We start from the raw sequence: 27,997 nt of genomic DNA, 5'->3' as shown, positions 1-27,997 counted from the left end.
TATTGAAGCCATGCCTAGAGATCTCTCATGCATATAAGTTGAGGCATGTTTGGAGGTAGATATTCAGACAGCATTTGCATGGGTTAAGCAGAATTGTGTTAGTTGGCACAGCAACCTTGAGTTCACACAGCACAGCAGCATTCGCCAAGGTAACGGCACCGTGTAAAAGCAGCAGGAGGAGGAGGAAGAGACCTCAGCATCCTCTCGCCATGGCAACTCCATGTCACTGCCTCACTCATACCACTGGCTTTTTGACAAAACAACGCCTGGTTACGTCAGGCAGCACGACTGACAGAGCATGCCTCAAGACAGAAGCATGCTAGACTTGAAGACACTAAATCTGAATGTACACAAGATTGCACTGTATTCAAATTTCCACATCAGATATCCTCCAGGCCTGAACTAACAAATTAGTCTAAGTCTACACCCACCGTTTATTTAAGAAATAGGATATATCTGGAGAGAAAAACACAGTGTTTCAAAGCTTAACTCTAGTCAGTCTCAGAATCATCCATAATATATCATAGCCATGGGTGTGATTAATATCCCAGTTCTAAGCACGTAAGATTTGTCCCAACCCGCATACAGTATCCCTGACTAGCGGCTTGATGAAAGTGGAATGTGCTTAACAAAACCCTAATGAAAGGTATTCAAGGGAGAATGCACAAGACATGTACTAGGATTTCCATGGAGAGGGCACACTAGTCTAGGACAGGTGCAATTGAATTCTTGATGTTATACTGCAGTCTTGTATATAGGCTATATGGATCTATAAAAAGTAGTGTGCTATTACTGTGTATGTATGTTGGCAGTGTGTTCCTATAGGGCTGTGGGGCAGTGCGTGTGTCTGTGTGTAGACAAAGTGAGAGAAAGTATGGTAGATTATGTAGAGGGGGGGTAAAGTGTGTGAACGGTCTTGATGAGGGTGATTGCATATGGCCTAAGGAATACAACTCTATAAGCATTCTCATTCTGCACAGTGTGACTTTTAGAGTCCAACAGACCAAGTGAAAACTGAGGGGAAAGGGTGAGAACGGCCTTGAACTCTGCTGATGATACAACAGACACAATGGTTCTCAACTGCCACCACTGGCAAGTTCTCCGGGTTAAGTGTTCTCTGCAGCCGCAACACTTGTTTTGTTCCTATTTCAAACCCCTGAGTCAAGTCACCACTCTGGGGCAGAGCATTCAGAATGCTTATCCACCTCTCATCATCAGATATGCACACTCACCCACACATTGACCAAACAGAGGATCAATGGCATAAAACAATTACTCTACGCTTTTCAACCCGGGATTATACATGCTTTTTGAAAATATAATAAATACAGACCTATGTAATACATAAATAAGTAATACATTACAAGTAATTAAATACATAAGCAAATAAGAGATTCTAAAAGAGATTCTGTAGCTTTGGGATAACGCCCACCACCCACCCAGCACTACCAATGTCTTACCTGCTTCACCCTGGGTCTGCCTGGGGAGAACTTCCTCTTGGAGATGGCTGGCTTGCCCATGCCAATCTTAGGGGTGAGTGGTATGAGGGTGGTGGAGGAGAAGCTGCTGCCGTTTTCCCCCAGGGTAGGGTGGGGGTGGTGAGGTTGGGGAGGCTGCCTGGGAGAGGGACCCCTGTTCCTAGGGGAGGAGTGGGTAGGGGAGGCAGCCATCTCTGCCAGTCTTTCCATAGATGTCTTGTAGGGCTTATCATTGATGGGGGGGCTGAGGTGGGAGAGGTTAGGCTTGCTCTCAGTCTCAGGTGTGGTGTCCATCTCTTCCGAGGCGCCGGCCACTGTCGAAACCCCATCAGTCAGAATCCCAGACATTTGTTTCTCCCTCCAAGCCTCCTTCGCTGCAGTCTCCAGACCTGAAGGACCTTCAACCTGTTCCACTTCCGAAGGCTCAGAGGCTGAGGCCTCCATGGGTTCTTCCTTGATGGTTACGGATGCAGTAATAGGTTCTTTGGTGGTGGTGGTGGTGGTGGGTGGGGTCAAGGCCTTAATGTCCTCTGTGCTGGGTCTGGGTTTGACCACCCTCTTTTCAGAAGAGGGTTCTGTGTTTGCTGACTTGGTCATTCCTGTTGTCATATCCTGTGGCTGCTCTGGCTCTGCTAGAGTCTGGGTTGGCAGATGTATGGGCTGCTCAGGCTCCTGCTTGTTCAACCTGGGAGACTCAGGACTCTCTTTTGAAGTGATCAGGGTCTCTGCTGCTGGTTGCATTTCTGAGAAAGTAAACAGAGATCACAACACAGAACACGTCAATATAATGTAATCATGGAAACCAATCAATGATAAACCAGAATGGATGCACAACATAGGCTAATTTAACACCAATATGTCAAGCAACAGAAGTTGCCTAAACTAAGCTGGTATAGGGCCTATTCAAAAATGACTACCAATTATTGTGAGGAAGTGGAAATAGAAGTACAGGAAGAACTATACATTGAAAGTAAAGCTAATATTTGGCTATAGTAATGGATTAAGGTGGTGGTGAGACCTACCTGTATGTAATTGGCTCCGGTCCTTGTTGACAGACACCTCAGTCTCTTGCTCCACCCCCTCAACAGCAGCAGCTTCCACCGACACACCTAGGAGAGAAGAAGGGAATGAGAAAAACCAAGCTGCCATGCCGCCATCATCGACTGTTCATATGGCCAGACGCAGCCTGTTACATAACTACCGATTATCTGGGAAAGATTAGAGTCATAATTTTCATCTCAGGATATGGACATAATTAAACATTAATGGAATGAAAATGAAAAAGTGGGTGACAGAGAGAGAAAGAGCAAAGTCAGAGCAAGAGAGAGGCGCAAGAGAGGTGAAAGAGAGAGAGGTGAGAGTGAAATAAATAAATAAATATTAGAGGGGGCCAATACAGGTGGAAATATTATGATGCCCAGCAGGCTTATTGGCAGTGAAATGAGTCAGTTTATTAAACATTTTGTATTAAACCCTCTTTTCCTGCCAACTTCGTGATATCCAATTTCAATCCAATTACTATCTTGTCTCATTGCTGCAACTCCCCAACGTGTTCGGGAGAGGCGAAGGTTGTGTCATGCGTCCTCCGAAACATTACCCGCCAAACCGCGATTCTTAACACCCACCAGCTTAACCCGGAAGCCAGCCACACAAATGTGACGGAGGAAAAACTGTTTAATGGACGACTGAAGTCAGCCTGTAGGTGCTCGGCCCACCACAAAGAGTCGCTAGAGCGCGATGGGCCAAGTGTAGTCCACCCCCCGGCCAGACCCGGACAACGCCGGGCCAATTGTGTGCCACCCTATGGGACTCCCGGTAACGGCCGGTTGTAACACAGCCTGGGATCAAATCCGGGTCCGAAGTGGCGCCTCAAGCACTGCGATGAAGTGTCTTAGACCGCTGCACCACTCGGTAGGCATGGAATGAGTCAGTTTTAACTGTGCATTATTTCAAATCACACCCTAAGTCCCAACAGCCAAAGTGGCATAGCTTTTGATTTGTAAATCCAAACCTAGCTAGCAGCCTTTGATTACAGTGGCTGTCCCTCGCTCACACACTAAACCGAACCACTGAGACTTGCATATTTCCAGCCAAGTCCCCCACAAAGCAGTGGAGGCTACTGAGGGGAGGACGGCACATAATGATGGCTGGAATGGAGTCAATGGAATGGTATTAAACACATCAAACGTGGTTTCCATGTGGTTGATACCATTCCATTGACTCCATTCCAGCCATCAATATGAGCGGTCCTCCCATCAGCAGCCTCCATTGCCACAAAGTAACCAAATAATCCATTACTAAATAATGAATCTGTCACATAAAAATACCAAATTTTCTCATGGCAAAGACATCAATCTAGGCCAACACTGGACAGGAAGACTTTATTAACTCAATATTAGCGGAGGTTAACGGTCCTGAGCTGCAGGCTATTAAACACTTCAGGTGAGCTACCGCACACTTCAAGTCAACTGTGGAGAACAGACCTTGTGGTGCACACACACAATGCAAGCAATTTTGTCGCAATCAAGCAACGTAGTATTCTATGGACTGTGTTGCAATAAAATGATTTGTCATTGCATTCTTGAACATTCTCCGGTAGCTCCTCACATCTATCCTGAGAATTCATGATGGCAACTTGGCACAATGAACTACAAACACTTTTCCCAACTTCCCATGTTGTTACTATTGTTCAAACGTAGGCCATGTCAGCATTATTGCTGGCTGGGGAAGGGATAGGAATAACCATGACAAACTGCTACATATCAGGGCTCTGAGCTAGAGTTGTCGCCAGGCCCGAAAATTCTAGCCTGGTCTTACCCAACCCCGGTGAGCTTAAGCCTGAGCCCAAGCCTGGTCCGACACAGAAATGTAATGAGCACGAACCCGAAAAAAAATCCTGATTTCTAGAAAACAGCATATTGATTTAAACTGGTGGTTTAACTGGTGTTGAGAACAAGGCAATCAGAGGCTGGCAGCAGAGGCTGGCAGCAGCGTAGACGAGGAAACAGCCCTAGTCTTAGAAAAGCGAGGAGACTGGAAAACTCACCTCAGGCCGAGTTATGATCAACTGAACAAAGAACATATTGGAATAAATTAGGCTAATGCAATTGAAGGCATGTTTCAAATGGTTGTTTAATAAAACTCCCAAAGTCATATCCAATCTTTATAATCAATTTAAAGCAATAGCCATGTGTTGGAAACTTGATCATTTCAGCACCATTTGGATTGGGACAATGCCATCACGCTGCTCTGAGTCTAAGAAAAGCATTATTTTCACTGAATCTCCATTTGGCTACAATTTTTCTTAGGCTGGGAAAATGTTAGCTAAGTTGAGGTGAGTGCTCATGATCATATTTAGTCAAGTTTGAGCAGAACTGATTAGCACATTTTGATAGCATGTTAAGTAGCTTATCGGAAAATTTCAGCCAAAACTATCTTTTGGTATTTGTTAAATTAATCCATTGTTGATATAGTCCCAAAATGTTTTGCATTTTGGCACTAAAAGCCTGTGACTTGTCTGATAATCAATTCATGTGATTTTGTTTCACTGTATCTCCATCTATATTTGGTTAATTGATCTCTGTCTGGGCAAGTGACGGTGGTAGTCCCTCCACATAGTAAAACTGTTGCTATGCTAGCCGCCACTCACCGCCTGACCCACGACCACTGCACAATGCAGAGGACAGTAACACAGTGACCAAAATCAAACTCCTGTTGCAAATATTAGTTTTGTTTAATTCACTAATAATAAGGCTTGTGTCGATGAGCCCGGACATGCATGCAATAAGTTAGCTAGCTAGCTTGCCAAGTAGATAGCTATGTGACCTGTTAGCAAAGATTACAATAACTAACCTATTCACCTGTGGTGTTGCTAGCTAGCTGTATCAGCTAAATTATAGGGTGTAGATTTGTGGGGGAAAATGTCGTCTTTATTTCATTTTCAATACATTTGCTAAAATGTAGCTACTTAAGAATCTTCCTGCAAGTTTATGGACCAAGAAAGCTGTAGATCAGTACGTGTTAGTGGTGCGCGGGTCAGCTGTTTGTTCCCCCACACCAGCCACAATTGCTAAATAACCCATCCGCAACCACCCGACAAAGTGAAAATCTGAGTTCCGCCATATCTGCTTCTTTCTGCTTCTTTTGTAGGAACTCTACCTAGAAGGCCAGCATCCCCAAAATGACCTCTGTACTCTTGATGTTGAGACTGGTGTATTGAGGGTACCATTTAATGAGCTGCCAGTTGAGGACTTGTGAGGGGTCTGTTTGTCAAACTAGACACTCTAATGTACTTGTCCTCTTGCTCAGATGTACACCGGGGCCTCCCACTCCTCTTTCTACTCTGGTTAGAGACAGTTTGAGCTGTTCTGTGAAGGAGTAGTACACAGCGTTTTATGAGATCTTCAGTTTCTCGGCACTTTCTTGCATGGAATAGCCTTCATTTCTCAGAACAAAAATAGACTGACGAGTTTCAGAAGAAAGCCTTTGTTTCTGGCCCTTTGAGCCTGTAACCGAACCCACAAATGCTGATGCTCAAGATACTCAACTAGTCTAAAGAAGGCCCGTTGTATTGCTTCTTTAATCAGGACAACAGGTTTCAGCTGTGCTAACATTATTGGTTCGGATCCAGGCAGTATCACAACATGGCCATGACTGAGAGTCCCATAGGGCGGCACACAACTGGCCCAGCATCGTCCGGGTTAGGGTTTGGCCGGGGTAGGCAAATAAGAATTTGTTCTTAACTGACTTGACTCGTTAAATAAAGGTTAAATAAAAAAATAACTTAGTAGGAAATCAACTAAAGTTTGTATCTGCACAGTTCTTCTCTTAAATGTGTTTTTGTAAAATGGTTAAATGTTGGTTAAACTTCGAAATCAATTGTTTTTGTTTGGTATTCAATTTAAAGTGAAAATCTCAGTGTCAGCGTAATTCCGTTACCATGGAATTGCCCATATTACAGCTGTGACTAAACACCCAGAGAATCAATTTGGAGATGAGTGAGCATGTTAAATGGTCTTCTATTTGTCTTATCCACCACCGAGGGGTTGTGTCATCATTATCAAACCCTTACTGTTGATAACTGTTATCATGAACCCTTACTGCTGATTACTGTTATCATGAACCCATGGTCTCTTACTGCTGATTGCTACCAAACCATTATTCTCCTCATCTCCCTATAGAAGGAAGCGATTGTAGAGGTACACACACAGCTCTAGTTAACACAGATAAGAAATCGTGTCAGGTTTAATTTGTGTTCACACCATGGATCTTACAGTAGGCTATCTCAGTGTTTTCCACAAGCACATGGAGTAGCCAGCTAAACAGAAAAAGTAGTCCCCCCCCCTACTGTTCATGCAGTGGGGAGGATTCACCATCTTCATCAAATGTTTTCAGAATTTATCTGCAAATAATCACCAAACAGTCTACCAGTATGAAAATTAGGGAGCCAAATGAAAGGCTCTCTTAACAATGCGATTCGGTAGGCTACTGATGAGTCACTCACTTTAAAGAGATGCTTCAGGATTTTAGCAATGAAGCCTGTTATCTACATCCCCAGAATCAGATTAACTTGTGAATACCATTTTTATGTCTCTGTGTACAGTTTGAAGGAAGTTACTAACTGGTGTTAGTACAACTGCTAACTAGAGTTAGCGCAATGACTGGAAGTCTAAGGTAACTGCTTGCAGATACCATAGACTTCCAGGTAACTGCTAGCATGCTAGTAGATACCATAGACTTCCAGACATTGCGCTAACGCTAGTTAGCATTGGCTCGCAAAATTAAATTACCTCTAACTTCGTAAATACTGTATGCAGGGACAAAATGGTATCCATGAGTTCATCTGACTCTAAGGAAGTAGATAAGGAGCTTCATTGCCAAAATCCCGAAGTATCCATTTCACGTCAATGCCTGGCATGTCCTAATGGACTTCATATTGAAAATGCAAATGAGACCCTTAGTTTCCTCATGACCGATGCGATACCATGGACATAGAACTACGCTGTATAATTTATAAACGGCAAGGATACACGAGATCGACTATTCAGTCAGTTCGACGACACCTATAAACTAGTGAAGCTTGTTGTTCGTCAATCAAAGCACAGTAAATAGCCTAAGCGCCACCACTCCGTTACAGAGTTTCAAGTTTTAATGTCACATGCACAAGTACAGTGAAATATCCTTTCTTGCAAACTCAAAACGCAACCATGCAAAATTCAATAACAATGTAGTACACACAAAAACCACACAAAAAAACCCACGAGAAATAAGAAACATGAACACAATAAGTGAACAGGCATACTATATACAGGGTCAGATCCAATATCATACCACAGAGGGTCAGTTCCAATACCCCATTTACAATGTGTGGCGATACTGTAGATACACAACATGACCAAACGTATGTGAACACCTGCTCGTCGCACATCTAAGTCCAAAAATCAGTTGTTCCCCCTTTACTGCTATAACAGCCTCCACTCTTCTGGGAAGGCTTTCCATTAAATGTTGGAACATTGCTGCGAGGACTTGCTTCCAATTCAGCCACACAAGCATTAGGGAGGTCGGGCACTGATGTTGGGCTTACAGTCAGCGTTCCAATTCATCCCAACGGTGTTCGATGGGATTATTCAGGGCTCTGTGGAGGCCAGACAAGTTCTTCCACAGCGATCTCGACATACCATTTCTGTATGGACCTCGCTTTGTGCACGGGTGCATTGCCATGCTGGAACAGGAAAGAGCCTTCCCCAAACTGTTGCCACAAAGTTGCATGCACAGAATGGTCATTGTTTATTTTTATATGAATTTCACCTTTACTTAACCAGGTAGGCTAGTTGAGAACAAGTTCTCATTTACAACAGCGACCTGGCCAAGATAATGCAAAGCAGTGAGACACAAACGACAACACAGAGTTACACATGGAATAAACAAACATACAGTCAATAATACAATAGGAAAAAGTCTATATACAGTGTGTGCAAATGAGGTAAGATTAGGGAGGTAAGGCGAAGTAATTACAATTTAGCAATTAAACACTGGAGTGATAGATGTGCAGAAGATGAGTGTGCAAGTAGAGATACTGGGGTGCAAAGGAGCAAAATAAATACAATAAATAACAATATGGGGATGAGGTAGTTGGATGGGCTATTTACAGATGGGCTATGTACAGGTGCAGTGATCTGTGAGCTGCTCTGACAGCTGGTGCTTAAAGTTAGTGACGGAGATATGAGTCTCCAGCTTCAGTGATTTTTTGCAGTTTGTTCCAGTCATTGGCAGCAGAGAACTGGAAGGGAAAGCAGCCAAAGGAGGAATTGGCTTTGGGGGTGACCAGTGAAATGTACCTGCTGGAGCGCGTGCTACGGGTGGGTGCTGCTATGGTGACCACTGAGCTGAGATAAGGCGGGGCTTTACCTAGCAGGGTCTTGTAGATGACCTGGAGCCAGTGGGTTTGGAAACAAATATGAAGCGAGGGCCAGCCAACGAGAGCATACAGGTCGCAGTGGTGGGTAGTATATGGGGCTTTGATGACAAAACGGATGGCACTGTGATAGACTGCATCCAATTTGCTGAGTAGAGTGTTGGAGGCTATTTTGTAAATGACATCGCCGGAGTCAAGGATCGGTAGGATAGTCAGTTTTACGAGGGTATGTTTGGCAGCATGAGTGAAGGACGCTTTGATGCGAAATAGGAAGCCAATTCGAGATTTATTTTTGGATTGGAGATTCTTAATGTGAGTCTGGAAGGAGAGTTTAGTTTAAGAAGACACATAGGTATTTGTAACTGTCCACATATTCTAAAAGTCAGAACCGTCCAGAGTAGTGATGCTGGACAGGCGGGCAGGTGTGGGCAGTGATCGGTTGAAAAGCATGCATTTAGTTTTATTTGCATGTAAGAGCAGTTGGAGGCCATGGAAGGAGAGTTGTATGGCATTGAAGCTCGTCCAGAGGTTAGTTAACACAGTGTCCAAAGAAGGGCCAGAAGTATACAGAATGGTGTCATCTGCGTAGAGGTGGATCAGAGAATCACCAGCAGCAAGAGTGGTATCATTGATGTTTTCAGAGAAAAGAGTCGGCCCTCCAATTGAACCCTGTGGCATCCCCATAGAGACTGCCAGAGGTCCGGACAACAGGCCCTCCAATTTGACACACTGAACTCTGTCTGAGAAATAGTTGTGATTTAGGTGATCCAGGCGAGGCAGTCATTTGAGAAACCAAGGCTGTTGAGTCTGCCGATAAGAATGTGGTGATTGACAGAGTTGAAAGCCTTGGCCAGGTCGATGAATACAGCTGCACAGTATTGTCTCTTATCAATGGCGGTTATGATATCGTTTAGGACCTTGAGCGTGGCTGAGGTGCACCCATGGCCAGCTCGGAAACCAGATTGCATAGCAGAGAAGGTACGGTGGGATTCGAAATGGTCGGTGATCTGTTCGTTAACATGGCTTTCGAAGACCTTAGAAAGGCAGGGTAGGATAGATACAGGTCTGTAGCAGTTTGTGTCCAGAGTGTCTCCCCCGTTGAAGAGGGGTATGACTGCGGCAGCTTTCCAATCTTTGTGGATCTCAGAATATACGAAAGAAGTTGAACAGGCTAGTAATAGGGGTTGCAACAACATTGGCGGATAATTTTAGAAAGAGAGGGTCCAGATTGTCTAGCCCGGCTGATTTGTAGGGGTTCAGATTTTGCAGCTCTTTCAGAACATCAGCTATCTGGATTTGGGTGAAGGGGAAATGGGGAGGCTTGGGCAAGTTGCTGTGGAGGGTGCAGGGCTGTTGACCGGGGTTGGGGTAGCCAGGTGGAAAGCATGGCCAGCTGTAGAAAAATGCTTATTGAAATTCTCGATTTTTGCGGATTTATCGGTGGTGACTGTGTTTCCTGGCCTCAGTGCAGTGGGCAGCTGGGAGGAGGTGCTCTTATTCTCTGTAAAGTCCATGGACAGTGTCTGTTTGAAAAGCTAGTCTTAGCTTTCCTAACTGACTGTGTATATTGGTTCCTAACTTCCCTGAAAAGTTGCATATCGCGGGGGCTATTCGATGCTAATGCAGTACGCCACAGGATGTTTTTGTGCTGGTCAAGGGCAGTCAGGTCTGGAGTGAACCAAGGGCTATTTCTGTTCCTGGTTCTACATTTTTTTAATGTGGCATGCTTATTTAAGATGGTGAGGAAAGCACTTTTAAAGAATAACCAGGCATCCTCTACTGACAGAATGAGATCAATATCCTTCCAGGATACCCGGGCCAGGTCAATTAGAAAGGCCTGTTCGCTGAAGTGTTTTAGGGAGCGTTTGACAGAGATGAGGGGTGGTCGTTTGACCGCAGACCCATCACACACGCAGGCAATGAGGCAGTGATTGCTGAGATCCTGGTTGAAGACAGCAGAGGTGTATTTGGGGGCAGGTTGGTTTGGCTGATATCTAGGAGGGTGCCCGTGGTTACGGATTTGGGGTTGTACCTGGTAGGTTCATTGATAATTTGTGTGAGATTGAGGGCATCAATCTTAGATTGCAGGATGGCCGGGGTTTTAAGCATGTCCCAGTTTAGGTCACCTACCAGCACGAGCTCTGAAGATAGATGGGGGGCAATCAATTCACATATGGTGTACAGGGCACAGCTTGGGGCAGAAGGTGTTCTATAGCAAGCGGCAATGGTGAGAGACTTGTTTCTGGAAAGGTGGACTTGAAAAAGTAGAAGCCTAAATTGTTTGGGCACAGACCTGGATAGTAAGACAGAACTCTGTATGCTGTAGCATTAAGAATTTCCTTCACTGGAACTAAGGGGCCTAGCCCGAGCCATGAAAAACTGCCCCAGACCATTATTCCTCCTCCACCAAACTTTACAGTTGGCACTATGCATTTAGGCAGGTAGGGTTCTCTTGGCATCTGCCAAACCCAGATTCAGCCCCCGGACTGCCAGATGGTGAAGTGTCATTCATTACTCCAGAGAATGTGTTTTCACTGCTCCAGAATCCAATGGAGGCGAGCTTTACAGACCTCCAGCCGATGCTTGGCATTGTGCATGGTGATATTGGGCTTGTGTGCGGTTGCTCGGCAATAGAAACCCATTTCCTGAAGCTCCTGACGAACAGTTTTTGAGCTGATGTTGCTTCCAGGCAGTTTGGAACCCGTTCTGTGAGCTTGTGTGGCCTACAACTTCGATGCCTGAACCTTTGTTGCTCCTGGACGTTTCCACATCACAATAACAGCACTTACAGTTGACCGGGGCAGATTTAGCAGGGCAGAAATCTTATGAACTGACTTGCTGGAAAGGTGGAATCCAATGACCGTGCCACGTTGAAAGTCACTGAGCCTCCTTAGTAAGGGCATTCTACTGCCAATGTTCGTTTATGGAGATTACATAGCTCTGTGCTTGATTTTATACACCTGTCAGCAATGGGTGTGGCTGAAATAGACAAATTCACTAATTTGAAGGGGTGTCCACATACTTTTGTGTATATGGAGTATGTATAGGGGTAAGGTGACTAGGCAACAAGATAAACAGAGTAGCAGCAGCTTGTATGTGAGTGGGTTTACGTGTGTAGTCAGTATGAATGTATGTGCATATTATGTGTAACTGAGCAGATGATGGAGTGTGTGTGTGTGTGTGAAAAACCCTGTGAGAGTGCAAAAGAAATAAAAGGTCAATAAAAATACCAGGTAAACTCAGTCCGTGTGCTATTTATCCGTTTTTTTATTTAACCTTTATTTAACTAGGCAAGTCAGTTGAGAACAAATTATTATTTACAATGACGGCCTACCAAAAGACAAAAGGCCTCCTGCAGGGACACGGTCTGTGATTAAAAATCTTAATAAAAATATAGGACAAAACACACATCACGACAAGAGAGAAAACACTACATAAAGAGAGACCTATTGCTTGGGGATAGAAGCTGTTCAAGAGGCTGTTGGTTCCAGACTTGATGCACCAGTACCACTTTTTTTTCAGAAGCAAAGAGAATAGTCTATGGCTTGGGTGGTTGGAGTTTATAACAATTTTACTGGTCTTCCTACCACACCACACCTGCTATAGATGTTCTGGATGGCAGGGAGCTCGGCCCCAGTGATGTACTGGGCTGTCCGCACCACCCTCTTGCTCCACTGCAGCACCGTCGATGTGGATGAGGGCGTGCTCGCCCCCCCAATTCCTGTATACCACCATCAGCTGCTTGGTCTTATTGACATTGAGGGAGAGGTTGTTGTTTTGGCACCACAATACCAGGTCACTGAACTTCTCCCTGAAAGCTGACTCATCGTTGCCAGTGATCAGGCATACCACTTTCGTGGTAAACCTGATGGTGTTGGAGTCGTACGAGGCCACGCAGTCATGGGTGAACAAGGAGTACAGGAGGGGACTAAGCACACACCCCTGTGGGGCCCCTGTGTTGCGAGTCAGTGTGGCCGAGGTGATTGAGATTGCGTTATCTATGGATCTGTTGGGGTGGTATGCAAATTGGAGTGGGTCTAGGGTGTCTGGGATGGTGGAGTTAATGTGGAGTGGGTCTAGGGTGTCTGGGATGGTTGAGTTAACAACTTCTCAAAGCACTTCATGATTACAGAAGTGACATGAAGCCTTAGAGTTCTTGGGGACAGGAATCATGGTGGTCATCTTAAAACATGTGGGTATTACAGGCTGGGACAAGGAGAGGTTGAAAATTACCATATATACAGTGGGGCAAAAAAGGTATTTAGTCAGTCACCAATTGTGCAAGTTCTCCCACTTAAAAAGATGAGAGAGGCCTGTAATCATCATAGGTACACTTCAACTATGACAGACAAAATTAGAAAAAAAATCCAGAAAATCACATTGTAGGATTTTTAATGAATTTATTTGCAAATTATGTTGGAAAATAAGTATTTGGTCACCTACAAACAAGCAAGATTTCTGGCTCTCACAGACCTGTAACAACTTCTTTAAGAGGCTCCTCTGTCCTCCACTCGTTACCTGTATTAATGGCACCTGTTTGAACTTGTTATCAGTATAAAAGACACCTGTCCACAACCTCAAACAGTCACACTCCAAACTCCACTATGGCCAAGACCAAAGTGCTGTCAAAGGACACCAGAAACAAAATTGTAGACCTGCACCAGGCTGGGAAGACTGAATCTGCAATAGGTAAGCAGCTTGGTTTGAAGAAATCAACTGTGGGAGCAATTATTAGGAAATGGAAGACATACAAGACCACTGATAATCTCCCTCGATCTGGGGCTCCACGCAAGATCTCACCCCATGGGGTCAAAATGATCACAAGAACGGTGAGCAAAAATCCCAGAACCACACGGGGGGACCTAGTGAATGACCTGCAGAGAGCTGGGACCAAAGTAACAAAGCCTACCATCAGTAACACACTACGCCGCCAGGGACTCAAATCCTGCAGTGCCAGACGTGTCCCCCTGCTTAAGCCAGTACATGTCCAGGTCCGTCTGAAGTTTGCTAGAGAGCATTTGGATGATCCAGAAGAAGATTGGGAGAATGTCATATGGTCAGATGAAACCAAAATATAACTTTTTGGTAAAAACTCAACTCGTCGTGTTTGGAGGACAAAGAATGCTGAGTTGCATCCAAAGAACACCATACCTACTGTGAAGCATGGGGGTGGAAACATCATGCTTTGGGGCTGTTTTTCTGCAAAGGGACCAGGACGACTGATCCGTGTAAAGGAAAGAATGAATGGGGCCATGTATCGTGAGATTTTGAGTGAAAACCTCCTTCCATCAGCAAGGGCATTGAAGATGAAACGTGGCTGGGTCTTTCAGCATGACAATGATCCCAAACACACCGCCCGAGCAACGAAGGAGTGGCTTCGTAAGAAGCATTTCAAGGTCCTGGAGTGGCCTAGCCAGTCTCCAGATCTCAACCCCATAGAAAATCTTTGGAGGGAGTTGAAAGTCCGTGTTGCCCAGCAACAGCCCCAAAACATCACTGCTCTAGAAGAGATCTGCATGGAGGAATGGGCCAAAATACCAGCAACAGTGTGTGAAAACCTTGTGAAGACTCTGTCATTGCCAACAAAGGGTATATAACAAAGTATTGAGATAAACTTTTGTTATTGACCAAATACTTATTTTCCACCATAATTTGCAAATATATATATATATTTTTTAATTCTCTCATTTTGTCTGTCATAGTTGAAGTGTACCTATGATGAAAATTACAGGCCTCTCTCATCTTTTTAAGTGGGAGAACTTGCACAATTGGTGGCTGACTAAATACTTTTTTGCCCCACTGTATGTCTGCCAGCTGTTCTGTGCATGCTATGAGAATGTGCCCTGAAATACCTTTGGGCCCTGCGGCCTTGCAGGTGTTGACCTGACTAAAGACCTTTCTCACTTCTGCCCCGGCGAGCGAGATCACCCAATCCTCTGGGTCGGTGACGGTTTCACACCAGGCACGATGTAGTTGTTGTCAAAGCGTGCATAAAATGCATTGAGTTTGTCTGGTAGAGAGGCATCGTTGGGCAGACTGTAGCCCCTGCCAAATGCGGTGGGCGTCAGAGCCTGTGTAGTATGATTTCACCTTATTCCAATATTGTCCTTTTGCTCATTTGATGTCTCTGAGGAGGAGACTTCTTTTACTTATTCCTGTCCTCGGCCGTAGCCTCAGGGTTGTCTGCGTTAGCTCTGTGTGCAGTAGCCCTGTCCTTTAGTTTAGCGCCAACCTCTGTGATAATCCAGGGTTTTTGATTGGGGAAGCAGTGAACCCTCGCCGTGGGGATAACGTTGCCGATACATTTTCTACTGAAGCCGGTGATGGGGGTGGTTAGGTGGTCAATGCTAGTTTGGTGGCTGCATATGAAACACGCCAGGGTCCAATGTTACATTTTTTTTCTCACTGGCCAAAAATCTACTTGCCCAAATAGCATTTCTACTGGCCAGGACATGGTGTTGTTCTTAAATGCATTGGGGTCATGCAGAGCCTATAGGTATATTCAGCTATTAATAGGCTATGTTTGGTTAGGTATGTATGAAAAATAAGTATAATATAATTTAGTAAGGCAAGTCATTACTCTTCTTTAGAATTGCATTGTATTCATATATTTTTTTCTTCTTCTAAAGTATGTCATTATGAGAATATTTGAAAATAGGACACTGCTCCTTAAAAACAAATGTTCCAAAAGAGATCTTGACATTTTATTTAACTAGGTAAGTCAGTTAAGAACAAATTCTTATTTACAATGACGGCCTACACCGGGCCAAACCCGGACGACGCTGGGCCAATTGTGCGTCTCCCTACGGGACTCCCAATCACAGCCAGATGCGATTCAGCCTGGATTCAAACCAGGTACTGAAGTGACGCCTCGAACTGAGATGCAATGTCTTAGACAATGCTAAGTGTCTTTTTGTAGCTTTCATTTGCAGACAATCAACAGCAGCCAGCACATTGCTGTTCACTATTGAAGGTTAACTTTAATAAATACATTTCCCTAAAATAAATAAGCTCAATGAGTAGATTGATGGGTGCTTAATTTTTGCTCTGGAAGGCTTGCGTGTGTTGTGAAGGCATCATCTCATATACTGCTCGAGTGCTCCATAAATTGGGACTTGTGGGAGTGTGGTGGTGCTTGAATGAACGGCCAATCATATTACTCAAATACAAATAGCATGACATTTACAAGTGTAGTCTTCAATGGTAGACCAAGACAACAGAGCAGGCAAATGTTGAACTGGAATGCCAAAATGCTCAGGCCAGTGACTGACGAGAGCCACTGGCTGGACACAACGTGATTGTTGGACTCTACACGCATTTTTTTTTTTTAAACAATAGGCTAAGTGAATTTATTTTCGATTCATCACTACCAGATTATATAGGACGTGCAAATTCATATTCTCTCCCTCCGTGTAAAGAAATTAGACTGCAACCACAGCCCACACAACACACACACCGGGTACAAAGAGGAGGAACAGAAAGCAGAATGTCAAAACCAGCAGTGTTTCCCTGTCATCGCTCACTTTGTGATTGACAGGCGCCTGTGCTATCAATAGATCTCTAGAAGATGCATATCGTTCATTCTAGTGGGAGAGAGCTCGACAGACTTCTCTGACTAGCGAATTGAAAAGTAGCCTACTTAATTTAAGTGGGAAAAGTATCCTGCTGAAAATGAGCAATTGGCTGTATAGCCGACAGCCGGCGCTTGTGGAAAACTCTGCTGTCTATCATTATAGTCATGATAAGCCTGCTGTTAGGTCTTAGTGGATGAGGAGGATCTGGACAGCTCATTTTAATAACTTTAATTAACATTATATTGGGTGGAAGAAATATAGAATACAGCATGATCGCACAATCAATCTTGCCTTGTGCTATGCCACAACTCACTTAGCATAACACGGCACCAAACAGCCTAGGCCTGATAGGGAATTTGGGAGCACTGAATGTACAGTGGCTTGTGAAAGTATTCATTTTTCCTATTTTGTTGCCTTACAACCTGGAATTAAAATGGATTTTGGGGGGTTTGTATCATTTGATTTACACATGCCTACCACTTTATTATTGTGAAATAAACAAGAAATGAGACAAAAAAATCAGAAAACTTGAGCGTTCATAACTATTCACCCCCCCAAATTCAATACTTTGTAGAGCCACCTTTTGCAGCAATTACAGCTGCAATTCTCTTGGGGTATGTCTCTATAAGCTTGGCACATCTAGCCACTAGGATTTCTGCCCATTCTTCAAGGCAAAACTGCTCCAGCTCCTTCAAGTTGGATGGGTTCCGCTGGTGTACAGAAAACTTTAAGTCATACGACAGATTCTCAATTGGATTGAGGTCTGGGCTTTGACTAGGCCATTCCAATACATTTAAATGTTTCCCCTTAAACCACCCGAGTGCTGCTTTGGCAGTATGCTTAGGGTCATTGTCCTGCTGGAAGGTGAACCTCCGTCCCAGTCTCAAATCTCTGGAAGACTGAAACAGGTTTCCCACAAGAATTTCCCTGTATTTAGCGCCATACATCATTCCTTCAATTCTGACCAGTTTCCCAGTCCCTGCCAATGAAAAACATTCCCACAGCATGATGCTGCCACTACCATGCTTCACTGTGGGGATGGTGAGAGGTGTTGGGTTTGCGCCAGACATAGCGTTTTCCTCGATGGCCAAAAAGCTCAATCTTAAGTCTCATCTGACCAGAGTACCTTCTTCATATATTTGGGGAGTCTCCCACATGCCTTTTGGTGAAACAAAACGTTTTTGCTTATTTTTTTCTTAAGCAATGTCTTTTTTCTGGCCACTCTTCCATAAAGTCCAGCTCTGTGGCGTGTACGGCTTAAAGTGATCTTATGGACAGATACTCCAATCTCCGTTGTAGAGTTTTGCAGCTCCTTCAGGGTTATCTTTGGTCTCTTTGTTGCCTCTCTGATTAATGCCCTCCTTGACTTGTCAGTGAGTTTTGGTGGGCGGCCCTCTCTTGGCAGGTTTGCTGTTGTGCCATACTCTTTCAAAATAAAATTATAATGGATTTAATGGTGCTCTGTGGGATGTTCAAAGTTTCAGATAACCCAACCCTGATTTGTACTTCACAACTTTGTCCCTGACCTGTTTGGAGAGCTCCTTGGTCTTCATGGTGCCGCTTGCTTGGTGGTACAGACTCTGGGGCCTTTCAGAACAGGTGTATATATACTGAGATCATGTGACAGATTATGTGACACTTACAGTGCCTTGCGAAAGTATTCGGCCCCCTTGAACTTTGCGACCTTTTGCCACATTTCAGGCTTCAAACATAAAGATATAAAACTGTATTTTTTTGTGAAGAATCAACAACAAGTGGGACACAATCATGAAGTGGAACGACATTTATTGGATATTTCAAACTTTTTTAACAAATCTAAAACTGAAAAATTGGGCGTGCAAAATTATTCAGCCCCCTTAAGTTAATACTTTGTAGCGCCACCTATTGCTGTGATTACAGCTGTAAGTCGCTTGGGGTATGTCTCTATTCGTTTTGCACATCGAGAGACTGACATTTTTTCCCATTCCTCCTTGCAAAACAGCTCGAGCTCAGTGAGGTTGGATGGAGAGCATTTGTGAACAGCAGTTTTCAGTTCTTTCCACAGATTCTCGATTGGATTCAGGTCTGGACTTTGACTTGGCCATTCTAACACCTGGATATGTTTATTTTTGAACCATTCCATTGTAGATTTTGCTTTATGTTTTGGATCATTGTCTTGTTGGAAGACAAATCTCCGTCCCAGTCTCAGGTCTTTTGCAGACTCCATCAGGTTTTCTTCCAGAATGGTCCTGTATTTGGCTCCATCCATCTTCCCATCAATTTTAACCATCTTCCCTGTCCCTGCTGAAGAAAAGCAGGCCCAAACCATGATGCTGCCACCACCATGTTTGACAGTGGCTATGGTGTGTTCAGCTGTGTTGCTTTTACGCCAAACATAACGTTTGCATTGTTGCCAGAAAGTTCAATTTTGGTTTCATCTGACCAGAGCACCTTCTTCCACATGTTTGGTGTGTCTCCCAGGTGGCTTGAGGCAAACTTTAAACAACACTTTTTATGGATATCTTTAAGAAATGGCTTTCTTCTTGCCACTCTTCCATAAAGGCCAGATTTGTGCAATATACGACTGATTGTTGTCCTATGGAGAGTCTCCCACCTCAGCTGTAGATCTCTGCAGTTCATCCAGAGTGATCATGGGCCTCTTGGCTGCATCTCTGATCAGTCTTCTCCTTGTATGAGCTGAAAGTTTAGAGGGACGGCCAGGTCTTGGTAGATTTGCAGTGGTCTGATACTCCTTCCATTTCAATATTATCGCTTGCACAGTGCTCCTTGGGATGTTTAAAGCTTGGGAAATATTTTTGTATCCAAATCCGGCTTTAAATTTCTTCACAACAGTATCTCGGACCTGCCTGGTGTGTTCCTTGTTCTTCATGATGCTCTCTGCGCTTTTAACGGACCTCTGAGACTATCACAGTGTAGGTGCATTTATACGGAGACTTGATAACACACAGGTGGATTGTATTTATCATCATTAGTCATTTAGGTCAACATTGGATCATTCAGAGATCCTCACTGAACTTCTGGAGAGAGTTTGCTGCACTGAAAGTAAAGGGGCTGAATAATTTTGCACGCCCAATTTTTCAGTTTTTGATTTGTTAAAAATGTTTGAAATATCCAATAAATGTCGTTCCACTTCATGATTGTGTCCCACTTGTTGTTGATTCTTCACAAAAAAATACAGTTTTATATCTTTATGTTTGAAGCCTGAAATGTGGCAAAAGGTCGCAAAGTTCAAGGGGGCCGAATACTTTCGCAAGGCACTGTAGATTGCACACAGATGGACTTTATTTAACTAATTATGTGACTTCTGAAGGTAATTGATTGCACCAGATCTTATTTAGGGGCTTCATAACAAAGGGGGTGAATACATACGAACCCCTTTTCCGTTTTTATTATTTTGAATTTTTTTAAACAAGTAATTTTTTTCATTTCACTTCACCAATTTGGACTATTTTGGGTTTGTCCATCACATGAAATCCAAATAAAAATATATTTAAATTACAGGTTGTTATGCAACAAAATAGGAAAAACCCCAAGGGGGAGGAACAATTTTGCAAGGCACTGTATACCTGCATTCTGAATATATAAGACTTCCCTGAATTCCCTCATCAACTGCCGACAAGAGCCACAAGGTATCAATATGACATTTGAATGGATGGTGCATACAGACAGAGTTCAGAGTTGATGCAGTTTTATGGAATGAATATCATGCCAAATGTATTGTGAACACATGACATGCATTTTGTATTTGTGTATCATGATCTGTACAAATAAGTACCAAACCACAAATGTAAATCACCAATCCAAAAATGTAAATTACTATCCACAAAAGTAAATCACTTTCCACAAATGCAATTCACTATCCACAAACAAACACCCTTTGATTTGTATTTGTAAATCGATTTATTGCATTAGAATTTAGATTTACAGGTCATTTCCAAGGGGCTTAAGTAAAATGACTGCCATAAAGATTTGCACATAGGAGAGATATGCGCAAACATGACAGATATGGCAAACCTGCAACTCCATATTTGGAAGCACTTAGGTCACCTGACTTTTGGCAGGGATTTGACGACAAGACATTTTGAACATGTTTCATTATTTACTTGAGGCTAAATTGATTTTATCTATCTATTATATTAAGTTAAAATAAGTGTTAATTCAGTATTGTTGTAATTGTCATTAATGCAAATACATTTAAAAAAATACATTTAAAAAAATAGGCCGATTAATCGGTATAGGCTTTTTTGGTCCTCCAATAATCGGTGTCGGCGTTGAAAAATCATAATCGGTCGACCTCTAGTACATACTACCGCAATTGGGCCGACCAACCAGTGTTCCCGCACATTGGCTAACTGGGCTATCTGCATTGTGTCCCACCCACCACCCGCCAACCCCTCTTTTACGCTACTGCTATTCTCTGTTCATCATATATGCATAGTCACTTTAACCATATCTACAAGTACATACTACCTCAATCAGCCTGACTAACCGGTGTCTGTATGTAGCCTCGCTACTTTTATAGCCTCGCTACTGTATATAGCCTCGCTACTGTTATTTTTCACTGTCTTTTTACTGTTGTTTTATTTCTTTACTTACCTATTGTTCACCTAATACCTTTTTTGCACTTAGAGTCTGTAAGTCAGCATTTCACTGTAAGGTGTTGTATTCGGCACACGTGACAAATAAACTTTGATTTGATTTGGAATTGCATTTGTGGATAGTGATTTACATTTGTGGATAGTGATTTACATTTGTGGATAGTGATTTACCTTTGTGGATAGTGATTTACCTTTGTGGATAGTGATTTACATTTGTGGCTAGTGATTTACATTTGTGGATAGTGATTTACATTTGTGGATAGTGATTTACATTTGTGGATTGGTGATGTACATTTGTGGATTGTGATTTACATTTGTGGATAGTAATTTACATTTGTGGATAGTAATTTACATTTGTGGATAGTGATTTAAATTTGTGGATTGGTGATGTACATTTGTGGATTGGTGATTTACATTTGTGGATTGGTGAATTACATTTGTGGATTGGTGATTTACATTTGTGGATTGGTGATGTACATTTGTGGATTGGTGATTTACATTTGTGGATTGGTGATGGTGATTGGTGATGTACATTTGTGGATTGGTGATGTACATTTGTGATTTACATTTGTGGATTGGTGATGTACATTTGTGGATTGGTGATGTACATTTGTGGATTGGTGATTTACATTTGTGGATTGGTGAATTACATTTGTGGATTGGTGATTTACATTTGTGGATTGGTGATGTACATTTGTGGATTGGTGATTTACATTTGTGGATTGGTGAATTACATTTGTGGATTGGTGATTTACATTTGTGGATTGGTGATGTACATTTGTGGATTGGTGATGTACATTTGTGGATTGGTGATGTACATTTGTGGATTGGTGAATTACATTTGTGGATTGGTACTTATTTGTACAGATCATGATACACAAATACAAAATGCATGTTGTGTTCACACAATACATTTGGCACGATATTGATCCGATACAGTTTCTCTCTACATGTGTGAAACTGGAAGGGGCAGTGAGTGGAGTAGAGGATGTAGGGGCCAGATCGAGTACGCCTGACTTCAGAGCTAAAGCATCAAGTATAGTTTAGGGATATTACCCTTGGTGTTCAGCCTCTGGCCTCGAGGGAGGCCCCTCCCCTCCAATCAATAGAGAGATGAAAGGCTGGTAGACCAAGTGCCCAAGAAGTTATTTACTATCACACAGGCCTAATCACCAGTCTCCCATCACATAGGCCTAATCACCAGTCTCCCATCACACAGGCCTAATCACCAGTCTCCCATCACACAGGCCTAATCACCAGCCTCCCATCACACAGGACTAATCACCAGCATCCCATCACACATGCCTAATCACCAGCCTCCCATCACACATGCCTAATCACCAGCCTCCCATCACACATGCCTAATCACCAGCCTCCCAACACACAGGCCTAATCACCAATCACACAGGCCTACCAGCCTCCCATCACACAGGCCTAATCACCAATCACCAGCCTCCCATCACACAGGCCTAATCACCAGCCTCCCAGCCTCCCATCACACAGGCCACACAGCCTCCCATCACCACACAGGCCTAATCACCAGCCTCCCATCACACAGGCCTCACACAGGCCTAATCACCAGCCTCCCATCACACAGGCCTAATCACCAGCCTCCCATCACACAGGCCTAATCACCAGCCTCCCATCACACAGGCCTAATCACCAGCCTCCCATCACACAGGCCTAATCACCAGCCTCCCATCACACAGGCCTAATCACCAGCCTCCCATCACACAGGCCTAATCACCAGCCTCCCATCACACAAGCCTAATCACCAGCCTCCCATCACACAGGCCTAATCACCAGCCTCCCATCACACAGGCCTAATCACCAGCCTCCCATCACACAGGCCTAATCACCAGCCTCCCATCACACATGCCTAATCACCAGCCTCCCATCACACAGGCCTAATCACCAGCCTCCCATCACACAGGCCTAATCACCAGCCTCCCATCACACAAGCCTAATCACCAGCCCCCCATCACACATGCCTAATCACCAGCCTCCCATCACACAGGCCTAATCACCAGCCTCCCAACACACAGGCCTAATCACCAGCCTCCCATCACACAGGACTAATCACCAGCCTCCCATCACACAAGCCTAATCACCAGCCTCCCATCACACATGCCTAATCACCAGCCTCCCATCACACAGGCCTAATCACCAGGCTCCCATCACACAAGCCACACCAGGCCTAATCACCAGCCTCCCATCACCAGCCTAATCACCTCTCCCATCACACAGGACTAATCACCAGCCTCCCATCACACAAGCCTAATCACCAGCCTCCCATCACACATGCCTAATCACCAGCCTCCCATCACACAGGCCTAATCACCAGTCTCCCATCACACAGGCCTAATCACCAGCCTCCCATCACACAAGCCTAATCACCAGCCTCCCATCACACATGCCTAATCACCAGCCTCCCATCACACAGGACTAATCACCAGCCTCCCATCACACAGGCCTAATCACCAGCCTCCCATCACACAGGCCTAATCACCAGTCTCCCATCACACAGGCCTAATCACCAGCCTCCCATCACACAAGCCTAATCACCAGCCTCCCATCACACAAGCCTAATCACCAGTCTCCCATCACACAGGCCTAATCACCAGCCTCCCATCACACAGGCCTAATCACCAGCCTCCCATCACACAGGCCTAATCACCAGCCTCCCATCACACAGGCCTAATCACCAGCCTCCCATCACACAGGCCTAATCACCAGCCTCCCATCACACAGGCCTAATCACCAGCCTCCCATCACAGCCAGCAGCTCACACAGCAGCATCACAAGAAAACAACACCACTGCTGCTTAGGACAGGAGCCCCCACACATACAAATAGGATTTCAAAGTTGTTCGCTCCCTTTCCTGTCTGTGTTTCTGTGTGTCTGTGAACGCGAGAGTGTGTGGTAAAGAAAGGAGCAGGGGTGTTTTAAACAGCCACGAATGTCGAAGCACAGACCCGTCACTGTCTTACTGCCTGGATATCCGTAGGGCTGGGCAATATGTAGAATTCATTCAATTAATTACAATTTATGTTTTTACGAGCGTTTATGTCCCCTTCTCATCTTGTCTTTTTGGTGTTGTTCGCTCCTTCTGTGCTGTGCACGTTCCCATTTACACCAGAGATCTGTATATAATGACGAGATGCTCCGCCCTAACAATGGGAGTTGTCCCAAAGGCAAGCCACAAGCTTAGTTTCAAAATAAGCGCATATGGCTTATTTTGGACAGATTTTGGCGAGAGTGAAACATCTCGCTTCGCCTCTTTCTCCCAAGCCCCTCCCCTACCAATCACAACAACAAAGATGAGAGATCACTTCTTCCTCTCTGACAAACGGTTTCAACTCGCTATTTGCATTTGAGGTTTGGTCCAACAGAAGTCATATGGACACCACAACACATGGAGACATTCTTTATTGTAATAGAGAAGTTAACCTTTCCAACCGTTTCAACTCCTCACATTTTGAGCAGAGCAGACACTACTAAAACGAATGAACATTCATTCTGGAAAATGAATGGTCAGTTTGTCGCACTCACAATACGATACCACATATGGCTACCAGCATTTTAGTCAAATAAAGACTGCTATACTAGCTGTTTAGTGTGTGTTTTATAAACCTGCAAGAACCATATAACAAGTACATAAGGAATTGGCAACTCATTCTGAGAAATAAGGTAGACCACTACATTTCAACATCTGAACAAAGTGGACAGGCTATCATGACGTTGGAGACAGACAGAAGGGTCTATTCATAACAATTCAACTGTTTTGCCTTGTTAGCAGAATTCAGAGACAGTGCAATTACACCTAGATCTAAATGAACTAAACTTTAAATATTAGCTGGCTACTCACTAGCACGTGGGCTTGTGCTTGAGAGATGGTTTATGAGACCCGTGTTCATTTTCTATAATGCCTGCTACATATACATTATGCATGGTTCTGGTTAAATCTGTAACAAAAAGCACATTTTTATAGACGGACCTGAAAGCCAGATCAGTGATTAAAAAAAAGCTATTTTGATCATGATTAAAATCATGTAATTATTAGAGGGTCTTATGGTTGTGGAAGGAATATATTTAGCATTGGTATAATTACACAACCTCTGAATTCATTACATTATTGTTGACTGTTTTAAATGCAGTGGATTTTACCTTTAACTGTATGAATGAAGATATATATTGTGAATTGCCCAGAAGTTTGGAGAGAAAAAAAAATCAAGATATGAGTTTTAGGCCATATTGCCCAGCCCTAGTTATCCGTCATCATCAGCACTGCTCCCCTCCCTCCACCACAGATTCCTGATCTGTCTGCCTGTGTCTTGTCAGGTCTAGTCTAGACAGAGGGTGGACATCCAGGTTAGGTCCCATAGTAATACCCTGCAGCTCATTCACCTGCTACAGCACTCACAGGCACTCACAGCCCCACAGGCCTGAGTGGATATGTACTGCCCCTCCTAGGGTCTATAGAGCAGGGTCACTCCGTTCAGGGTCACTCCTTTCATGCTAGAGATGTAGCCTGCATAGCTACTAGTACGTATGTGAGCATTGCCCATGGAAACTATTGAGAAGAGAAGCCTTGCTAAGGTATAATAACAGAGAGAGGAGGAATATAGGCCAGGGGCGTGCTCAATAGAGAATATTTCTTAAAAGGGAGTGAAATAGGGAGGTTCTAGCTAGAGGTCGACCGATTAATCGGCATGGCCGATTAATTAGGGCCGATTTCAAGTTCATAACAATCGGTAATCTGCCTTTTTGGACGCTGATTATGGCTGATTACATTGCAATCCAATCCAGGTTGACCACCTGTTACGCGAGTGCAGCATCAAAAGGACCTTGTGGCTGCAATGAGCCAAGGTTAGTTGCTAGCTAGCATTAAACTTATCTTATAGAAAACAATAAATCTTAACATCATCTCTAGTTAACTACACATGGTTGATGATATTACAAGTTTAATTAGCTTGTCCAGCGTTGCAAATAATCAGTATTTTCATTTTTGGGAAAAAAACATTCCCGTAGTAAACAGGATATTTAAGTCAGGACAAGATGCTAGAATATGCATATAATTGACAGCTTAGGATAGAATACACTCTGAAGTTTCCAAAACTGTAAAAATATTGTCTGTGAGTATAACAGAACTGATGTTGCAGGCGAAAGCCTGAGAAAAATGCAATCCGGAAGTGCCTCATGTTTTGAAAAATACATTGTCCCGATGGATATATTATCGAATAAATATTTGAAAAACACCTTGAGGATTGATTATAAACAACGTTTGCCATGTTTCTGTCGATATTATGGAGCTAATTAGGTATCTTTTTTGCCGTTTTCGTGACTGCAATTTCAGGGCGATTTCTCAGCCAAACGTGAAGAACAAACGGAGCTATTTTGCCTACAAAAATTATCTTTTTGGAAAAAAGGAACATTTGCTATCTAACTGGGAGTCTCGTGAGTCAAAACATCCGAAGCTCATCAAAGGTAAACTACTTAATTTGATTGCTTTTCTGATTTCCGTGACCAAGTTACCTGCTGCTAGCTGGACAAAATGCTATGCTAGGCTATCGATAAACTTACACCAATGCTTGTCTAGCTTTGGCTGTAAAGCAGATTTTTGAAAATCTGAGATGACAGGGTGATTAACAAAAGGCTAAGCTGTGTCTCAATATATTTCACTTGTGATTTTCATGAATAAGAATATTTTCTAGCAATATTTATGTCCGTTGCGTTATGCTAATTCGTGTCAGATGATGACAACGGTCCCGTTCACGGGATGGGGTGTCACTAGAGGTTAATTTATCATTGAATCACAGCCTAATTCAACTTTGCCAAACAGGGGATGATTTAACAAAAGCGCATTCTAGAAAAAAACACATTCGCTTCACAAATGTACCTAACCATAAACATCAATGCCTTTCTTAAAATCAATACACAGAAGTATATTGTTTTAAACCTGCATATTTAGTTCAAATAAATACATGTTAGAAGGCAATATTAACAAGGGAAATTGTGTCACTTCTCTTGCGTTCAGTGCACGCAAAGTCAGGGTATATGCAACAGTTTGGGCCGCCTGGCTCATCAACGAACTGTGTTTCTCCCTAACAAAGACCGTAATTAATTTGCCAGAAGTGTACATAATTATGACATAACATTGAAGGTTGCGCAATGTAACAACAATATTTAGACTTAGGGTTGCCACCCGTTAGATAAAATACGGAACGGTTCCGTATTTCACTGAAAGAATAAAAGTTTTGTTTTCGAAATGATAGTTTCCGGATTTGACCATATTAATGATTTAAGGCTCGTATTTCTGTGCGTTTATTATAATTAAGTCTATGATTTGATATTTGACAGAGCAGTCTGACTGAGTGGTGGTAGGCAGCAGCAGGCTCGTAAGCATTCATTCAAAAAGCACTTTACTGCGTTAGCGAGCAGCTCTTAGCAATGCTTGACCCAAAGCGCTGTTTATGACTTCAAGCCTATCAACTCCCGAGATTAGGCTGGCAATACTAAATTGTCTATAAGAACATCCAATAGTCAAAGGTATATGAAATACAAATGGTATAGAGATAAATAGTTGACTTGTCATAATTCCTATAATAACTACAAACTAAAACTTCTTAACTGGGAATATTGAAGAACTGGGAATATTGAACCACCAGCTTTAATATGTTCTCATGTTCTGATTAAGGAACTTAAACGTGTGGGCCTCCCGGATGGCAGCTGTGCCATCAGAGACTCTGGGTTCGCGCCCAGGCTCTGTCGTAACCGGCCGCGACCGGGAGGTCCATGGGGCGACGCACAATTGGCCTAGCATCGTCCGGGTTAGGGAGGGCTTGGTCGGTAGGGATGTCCTTGTCTCATCGCGCACCAGCGACTCCTGTGGCGGGCCGGGCGCAGTGCGCGCTAACCAAGGTTGCCAGGTGC

General features: G+C 43.6%; 1 protein-coding gene across 3 annotated transcripts in view; it reads right to left on the bottom strand.

Annotated features, from left to right (window-relative positions):
* LOC139387435 (histone-lysine N-methyltransferase 2C-like) overlaps positions 1–27,997 on the bottom strand; it is a 151,819-nt gene that overhangs the window by 58,072 nt on the left and 65,750 nt on the right. For all 3 annotated transcript variants that reach the window (XM_071133608.1, XM_071133609.1, XM_071133610.1), the window contains exons 12-13: positions 2,501–2,587; positions 1,461–2,221 (exon numbers count right to left, since the gene is read on the bottom strand). In XM_071133608.1, the coding sequence (XP_070989709.1) occupies positions 1,461–2,221; positions 2,501–2,587 (848 nt within the window). The remainder of the gene's footprint in view (positions 1–1,460; positions 2,222–2,500; positions 2,588–27,997) is intronic.

The sequence above is a fragment of the Oncorhynchus clarkii genome, chromosome 28 (genome assembly GCF_045791955.1).
Source record: "Oncorhynchus clarkii lewisi isolate Uvic-CL-2024 chromosome 28, UVic_Ocla_1.0, whole genome shotgun sequence".
Classification (NCBI taxonomy): Eukaryota; Metazoa; Chordata; class Actinopteri; order Salmoniformes; family Salmonidae; genus Oncorhynchus; species Oncorhynchus clarkii.
This window is presented reverse-complemented; position numbering and strand designations above follow the sequence as displayed.